Source organism: Engraulis encrasicolus, chromosome 11 (genome assembly GCF_034702125.1).
Source record: "Engraulis encrasicolus isolate BLACKSEA-1 chromosome 11, IST_EnEncr_1.0, whole genome shotgun sequence".
NCBI lineage: Eukaryota > Metazoa > Chordata > Actinopteri > Clupeiformes > Engraulidae > Engraulis > Engraulis encrasicolus.
Window position 1 is genome coordinate 47839236 of NC_085867.1, and position 8551 is coordinate 47847786.

The following is an 8551-nucleotide window of genomic DNA, read 5'->3' on the forward strand; positions in this document are numbered from 1 at the left end:
CTGTGGTTTGTGCTCAGGTTTTCTCAGTTTAGGGAGAGTGCATGCAGTTACCCTGACCCTGACCCCAACCCTACGGCATTTCGGTGTCTGAATAGCGGTATGTCTGAATAGCGGTATGTCTGAATAGCGGTATGTCTGAATAGTGGTATGTCTGAATAGTGCTTGCCCCCCTACTCAACTACATCATGCCAACATTGCTATGACAGTACAGAGAGTAAGTAAGTAACAGATTAAGACATAGCCATTACAATTTTGGTGACAGTAAGGTTATAACATAGGGCCTATTAGGCTCTGCGCTAAGGGGTTAAAAAGAAAAGAAACACACTGATGATGCACCATCTACCTATAACACAAGGAACAAAAACACTGTGGGTTTTTTATCATGAAAGCTATCTGTCGACACAATACTTTTTGCTTTCCTCAGAATTAAAAAGGAAACAAGTTGAAGTCTACCTCAAGCAAGTTGAAACAGGTTGAAGATGACACACAACTAAAACACCAACCCAGTAGCTCCTCAGAAATGAAACTAATGCCGTGGGGGTGGGAAGTGTGGGGAAGAAATGTGTGTGTGCATGAGTTGTTCATTGGTTTCTCTGTCACAATACAGCTTGTATTGTACATATCTATTTGAATGAAGTAGTGGTGCGCACATCCAAGACGCAGGTGCAGGACAAAAGGTCAGAGTACTATGAAAATAAAAATGAATGTCCGCACACTGCTCCTGTGCTGTTGTTTTTTTTTTTTTCATTTTTCATGTGAGCGTTTTTGAGCTAGTCGCTCTTCAGACTGTTGAAGAGCAACTAGCTCGAAAGCACTCACTTGAAAAATAAAAAAAACAACACAGGAGCTGTGTAGGGAGTCTGCGGACATTTATGTATCTATTTGAAAAAAAAAAAAAGATTTGATCAGAAAAAAAAGTTTCAAAACTAATGAATAAGTCGGTGATGACACCATGTATAGCACCAACCCAGTAGCTGCTGTAGCATGAAACTCCACAGATCTTGGCTCTGAAATGCTTCACTTATCATCTGTTTACATTCCAGAGTATGCGAACTCCTTACAACACACCATCCCCACACACTGAATCAAAACATCATGCGAAGTTTTAGTTGCTGTAAGAGGTAAAACACATTCAGGTTGGGCCTGTATGCTTCAATGGTTTAGTGTGATGCTAATTGGTCTGTGGTGTGACCGACTGATCCTGCCAGCTTTCATGGCTAACTTGTGCTTGTTCTCGCATTGCAGTAACACATCACGGCTGAAACATCCTACAAAAGGATGTGGTACGTAGATGCCAGTGTGTCTCTGTGTGTGTGTATGTATCTGTGGTTGGCTGTACGTCTGTCTAGTTGCCATCCTGTGTGTGTGTGTGTGTGTGTGTGTGTGTGTGTGTGTGTGTGTGTGTGGGTGTCTGTGTGTGTGTCTGTCACCCTGTCATCCTGTGTGTGTGTGTGTGTGTGTGTGCGTGCGTGCGTGCGTGCGTGCGTGCGTGCGTGCGTGCGTGCGCGCGCGTGTGCGCGATTGTGTGTGTGTGCGCGAGTGTGTGTGTGTGTGTGTGTGTGCGTGTGTCTCCATCAGTAGTTCTTGGCAAGTGAGCAAATAGAGTGTTTGGAGAACATGTGTATGCAGCAAGAGACAAGGCTCCTAACCACATCCTGCCACCGGCTTCCTTTTCCTGTGCAGCACAGCAAGCAGAGAGGCCTATGACTATGACTAGGACTGCACTCGCTCCCTCACAGATAAGCTGCACCGTGTGGGGCCACGACACAGGGTACAGGGTACAGGGTACAGGGTACAGGGTGCCAGCTAATATGGCCACATGTCACACTGTTAGACAATTTCACAATTTCATAATCAGTAAGCTTAGAAAACTTAGAAAAGCGCACAAATAGTTTTTTTTTAGGATTCTGTTCACACACTTCACTCCTTTACAGAAAATCACCATAGTGTGGGGACAGTTTGTGGCCCAGGGTGCCAACTAATATGGCCACATGTCACACTGTTAAACAATTTCATAATCTTCACAACTCATTTACGGGGTACTTAGAAAAATGCATAAATGGGTTTTAGGATTTAGGATTCTGTTGACTCCCTCCCTTCACTCCCTTACGGAAAATCTGCATAATGTGAGAACAATTAGGGCCCACTATATGCACAGAGCCCAGGGTCCCAACTAACATGGCCATGCGTCACACTGTCACTGTCTAACTATTTCACAATAAAGAGTTGTGGTGCACAGACCCAGTGCACAAATACGTTTTAGTTAGGACTCTTCTGACTCACTCACTCACACACACATACACACACACAGATAAGCTACACAGTGTGGGGACAGTTCGCAGCCTAACGACTTGTGGTGTCCGCTAACATGGCCATGTTTCCCTGCAGTTCCCCTGGTCATGATGAATGATCTCTGGACAAAAACAAACGAGACCTGCCTGGGAAACGGACCAAATTGTAACGTCTGTCCTGTATCACACCGCAAAAAAATGAGGAAGGGCAAAGGCCATATGCTGTATTTAGCCTAGGCTACTTCTCTTTGATAAAAGGTCCCACCCAAATTACAGAGTTTGAAACTTCCTCATTCCAAGTGGGGATATGATGGACATGGTTCGCGCCGGCTTATCAAGTCAGTGTTTCAGCCATATCCTGCAAATGACCAAACAAAAACTTTAAAACTCTTTCATTTGTTCCGCATATGTTCAAGGGAGTGGTCAAAAAAAGAGAAGGTTGCTATGCTATGAGGTGCAAAACAAACACACACACACACACACACACACACACACACACACACACACACACACACACACACACACACACACACACACACACACACACACACACACACACACACACACACACACACAACAGAGAATGAAATATTGAGCCGTTGTTTCCTGATCTGAGGTAAAGAAGCACAACGCGACCTGAACTGGCGGTTCCTTTTCTGGTCAGCATTACCTGACTCACACTGCAAACAGAGTACTTGACAACTAATGTATCTGCACTTGAACCAGTCATCAGAAGGATCGCTAGCCCACACACATAGGTGGGTCAAAGACGTCCAACATTACACAGTCCTTCAGTGTTAACAGATGCTTTTGCTTACTGTAACTGTGTTGAACTTTGAAATTTCAAAACATTTTTTTGAAAAGTGAATGCATGAAAGCCAAGCCAAAATCTCTTTTTTTGCATTTACAGTAAGCAAAAGTATCCGTTGCACTGAAGGACATGTTGGACGTCTTTGACCCAGGTGTGCACAGATATGTTACGTGGTGGTGCTAAAGCTCTTGCACCTTTGCACTATTGGACAAAAAAGGCCCTTTTTTGAAAGTTTCTTTTTTGGATTTTTTTTTCTTTCACAATGTACTGTGGTCTGTGTTGACATGATCATCTACGGTACAAATGCTCGACAAACAAAAGCATGTGACAATTCCCTGATATAATACTAGAACTATAGGCTACAGCCTCTATATCCTAGTGAGGCAGCTGTAAGGTCCACATGCCCCCTGCCCCCACCTCGAGCACCTGCCCCTGTCTGTGCACGACACTGAGCCCACATGTAGACAGTGTTGAAACCATCCCTCTGTTTTAAAGGTGTCAATCTCTGTTACACATTACACACCCTCCAACATACAGTATTTGATCGAATGATCAGAACTGGTAAATCCTGGTGAGTGGACCATGCTTAACTTAGTGGCTCACTCACATGTGTTATTTATTAGCAAAGGCAAAAGCAATAACCTACCCACATGGCACGGTTTTCAACTGTCTGAAGTTAGGATAAAAAAAAACATCCATTGTGGTCACACTTACGGTTGTAAACACTTTGTTGGAAATTAATTTCAACGTGCTTTTGTGTATTTTCTCTACAGTACGTGTTACTAAAGCGCCATCGCAAATGAGGTTATCCTAGCAACCACCACCACATCCTGCTCAGTAGCAGAGCTTGGTCGACGCCATATTGAGGTTTTTACTTCGAACGTCTTGTTAGGTGGAAACACAACTGCACAAACCGTACTAGTCTGTCAGAAGAACTGATTTCAGCAGAATTACTGTCTCAGAGATACACAATGTATGGATCTTTTTTTCCTTTTCTTTCTATCATCAAGCACTCTGTACTTTTCCCCTCTGTGAGAGATTATGCGAAGCCAAGTGAAAATGAAAATGCAGTATCCTCTGTCAGTGATTGGGATCAGCCAAAGGTTGAAAGTCCTCGAGATCGGTTTTCTACTTTGGTTGGAACGGCACCTCATTGATTAATCGGCTAACATTCCTCACTCTCGACAACAACAGAGCTCTTTGTTGATCCACACTCATCAAATGGCATGCAGGCAGAGAGGTGAAACTGCCCCTTGACCTCCTGTTATCCAGCCTCTCCTCTCTCAAAAGCTTCCAACCAAGTGTTGCCAGATGTGTCTGGTTCAATCCCGCCCAAAAGGTTCTCAAAAACCGCCAAAATGCCCTAAATTCTGCCAAATTTCAACAAATTGCATTGGTTTCTATGTGCACAAAAATGTGCAAATATTCCTGTTTTTACCGGCAGACGGCCATCCCAAGTAGCCCAATTGGGCGGGTAACCGCCCAAATCTGGCAACACTGCTTCCAACTCCCTGGCACTGCGATGGATGTCCCGTCCCACCCCCAGGCTCGCTGACAGCTTTGGCTGGGCCCAGGACAAAGTCATCTGAAAGCCATGTAATGAGGACCCAATTGTGGGGCCTCCATCTCCCTGGGCCCAGTACCACAGACCCCTTTGCCTGCTGATTCACTCCCAGTCAGCTTCTCTGTCCTCCCCACCCCACCCAAGCCAACGGCCTTACTGCCATCATCCTGTGCATTCCACCCATTGAGAGTATACATGAGTGGGAATTGGCCATTTTCTGATATTTTCAGGTCCAGCCTGGCTCCTCTTTTGGCTTCCATAATGGAATAGAATCTTGGCGTCCATTCTACATACTCTCAATGACCCCACCCAAGCCAAGGGCCTTACCACCATCATCCTGGGCACCCACCCATTCTCAGCACAGCACACTGTTTGACGTTGAATACCTGCCAGATTTCTTAATAACTGAGGCGCAGAGGATTAGACAAAAGCCTTTTTGCTTTTAAGGTGTGTCTGGAGAGACGGCGCTGGCGGGTGGGGCGGGTCGGCACACCTTCGTGGCGTGCTGTAGGTACGTACCGGCCGTGTCATACAGGTTCAGCTGAATCTCCTTGCCACCGTGAGACACCGTTGTAACATACTTCTCAAAGACAGAAGGGGCGTATTTCTGAAATGAAGCAGACAAGATAGGAAGAGACAATCATGGGTTACCTACAGTACATGCACATACAAAAATGAAAAATGAAACACTTCTATTTGATGTAGCCTCTTAGTGCAGATGGGGTCGCCGGCGGGCCTATTCACTATTTGCTGTAAATACTCTAACTATAAACTACATCATAACAACATTGCTATGACATTACCGAGAGCCTTAAGTAACAGACATAGACATAGCCATTACAATTTTGGTGACAGTAAGGTGATAACATAGGCTCTGTGCCAAGAGTTGAGATGTGTAAAGTAAAGGTACTGTTATGGGTTGAATTACAACACTAGTAGTTTGATGTTACATAGTTACAAATAAATAATATCATACTACTTACTTTAATCCACAACTGTACTTTTACAAGACTACAGGGGCATATCACAAATGTGACATACTGAATGCAACTGCCCACCACTTCCCACTCCCATCACAGCCCTTTTTTTGTGTGTGAAACAACCTCTTTTCTAGTCAAATGAACCCACAGCTATGGATATTTGGTTCCACTTGACCCTGACAGAAAGTCACAATAAGCCGTCATTGTGCACAGGAACAAAAGACAGTTTAACTTTACAGGAGCAGCCTCATGGGGGGCGAAAAGGAGGACATGGAGCAGAGCACAACACAGCTGAAAGGTGTTGACAACATCTAAAGTCCTAGAGACTTAGAACAAATGTGGTAGACAGCCATTAACGAATACGTCATAACACTGTTATTAATATTGACCTTTTGAAGGAGGAAACCAACGCACACCAGAGGTTTCGAGGTGCAGGTAGCGGGTAGATCAGTTTTTTAGAAGAAGATACCGCACACTCTTGTCCATCGTACTGCAATTTATTAATAAAACAACGTTTCCTTAATAAATTGCAGCACGATGGACAAGAGTGTGCGGTATCTTCTTCTAAAAAATGTATATTGACCTTAACATTAGGCTACACACAAAAAAACCCATTATAGGATGTATCACATGCACTTGCTTGTTAACCTGCATGTTCACCATTGGTTACACTGAAATACCACCCCCTTGTTTTTGGTGTTATAATGATGCATTATCAACTACATACATAGCTGTGTAACTGATGAATACATTCAGATGACTAAGAATGTCTGAAGCTCTGTACAGTCTCAAGATTTCATGGGAATTTTAATGACTCAGCTCTGTTAACACTCAAGTTGTGTAGAACCTAGGGCTAACACCCCTGTCTGACAGAAACCCTATTGACACTTCTGCTTGTGAGCAAGAGTGCCCTTCATTTAGTGTCACCCATGAAAATATATACTTTGCCAAGACAGACCATTAAAAATTGAGACAAATAGATAAAAGGCGAAACACAACAGGCAAATACACGAGCTGAGTCTCAAGATTCACCAAGAGGCCCATCACCAGTGTTGCCAGATTGGGCGGGTGCCCGCCCAATTGGGCTACTTTGGATGAGCGTCTGCGGGTAAAAATCGGAAAATTTGGCCATTTGGCGGTTTTTCCAGCCGTTTTGAGCCCATAGAAGTCAACGTAATTTCTTGAATTTGGGCGGAATTTAGTGCATTTGGGCGGTTTTTGAGAAGCTTTTGGGCGGGATTTGGTCAGACACATCTGGCAACACTGCCCATCACCTTCCTCACAGGTGGGTAAGCCACAGCAGGTCCACCACCACCACATGGCATAGCCAGAGGCGATTCTAGGGTCAGGTGGGGCCCCAATGCAAAAGAACCAAAATCACCACTACTGTACAACAGTATGGGCTGTTATTCACTATCTAGGGGCTTGGGGGCCCCAATCGGCTGCCTACCTTGCCTGATGGCAAGATTCACCTCTGGGCATGGCAGAATAACAGGAGACGGGGATGGTCTCCAGAGCTGAGTGCCCCACATCCTTCTCACATGCACAGATGTGTGTACAGTGAACCAGTTGCCATATCCTTAACAATACCCTTGAATTTATGTCCATAAACGTCCTTGTGCACAAGCCTTCAGTAATGTAGGCGCAGCAGGTATGAGGCAGGAAACTTAATCAGAGAATGAACATTAAGGGAAAAACAAAAACACACCCCACAGACTGTTCTCTGAACATTCAAACCTTCCAAAGTTTATGTTTTTAGAGAAGCAAAAGAACTTGTTTAGCTATAACGGCATAAGTGTTTACCTCCGGGAAGTCTCCTTTGGCATAGACCATGAGCAGCGACGTCTTGCCACAGCCCCCGTCACCCACGATGACAATCTTCAGCTCGTCTGCCTTGGCCGGGGAGCCGTTGGGCACCGGCGTCGACCCTCCATTCTGTGTCATCGCTCCGGCTCCTTTGGGGTGCATGCGGCAGCACCCTCAGCCCTCTCCACTCCCCCAACCAACCACCTGCCTGCCCACTCACCCACCCACCCGTGTCCACCACCACAACCCCACCTGTGTGCCACTGGCTCAAGGCTCAATTCAGCTCCTGGGCTGGTCTGTCTTCTGTGCTCTGTTCTCACTGAGAGTGTCACTGGCTCATTTTTTTAAGTTCAGTTCAGCTGATGTCCTCTGCTCTCTTCTGTCTCAGTGTGTTACTGCCTCATTTTTTTTTAGTTCAGTTCAGCTGATGTCCTCTGGTCTTTTCTCCATCAGTGAGTCACTGACTCTTTTCTGTTTTGTTTTGTTTAGATCATGTCCTTTGCTCCCTCTGGGTCTGCTCTTTTCTACCTCCACGAGTCCTCTGGCTGTCTCGGCTGCCTATGAGTGAGGCGTCAGCCGGGCTCTATGAGACGAGCGTGTTGCTGGTGCTGGTGTGTCAGGCAGCGTGTGGAGGGCTGGGCATGTCTGCTGTGGTGTGGTGTAGGTGAGCCATCGAGAGAGAGAGAGAGAGAGAGAGAGAGAGAGAGAGAGAGAGAGAGAGAGAGAGAGAGAGAGAGAGAGAGAGAGGAGGACGTCCGGCCCCATGCTGTTTCACCCCACCCCACCCCACCCTACACGACTCTCCATCTGAGTCTCTCACCACACACGCACACATACACACACACACACAAGCACTGTGCTCAGCTGCAACATCACCACCCACACCCACACACACAGCTTTACCGTGAGAGCAGCACACTACTGTCTGACGCAAGCTCTGCTGCCTCCTCTACTCCCCCCCCCCTTCTCTCTTCCTCCCTCCACCTTTCTATCTCCCCCTCTCCATATTCTCCTTCACTATTTCTTTCTTTCTCTCCCTCTCCATATTCTCCTTCACTATTTCTTTCTTTCTCCCCCTCTCCATATTCTCCTTCACTAT

General features: G+C 45.8%; 1 protein-coding gene across 1 annotated transcript in view; it reads right to left on the minus strand.

Annotated features, from left to right (window-relative positions):
• Window positions 1-8191, minus strand: part of rhof (ras homolog family member F) — a 17923-nt gene extending 9732 nt beyond the window's left edge. The window contains exons 1-2 of the mRNA XM_063210796.1: window positions 7450-8191; window positions 5186-5273 (exon numbers count right to left, since the gene is read on the minus strand). Coding sequence (XP_063066866.1) covers window positions 5186-5273; window positions 7450-7614 — 253 coding nt within the window. The 5' untranslated portion in view covers window positions 7615-8191. The remainder of the gene's footprint in view (window positions 1-5185; window positions 5274-7449) is intronic.
• Window positions 8192-8551: the final 360 nt, after the last annotated feature.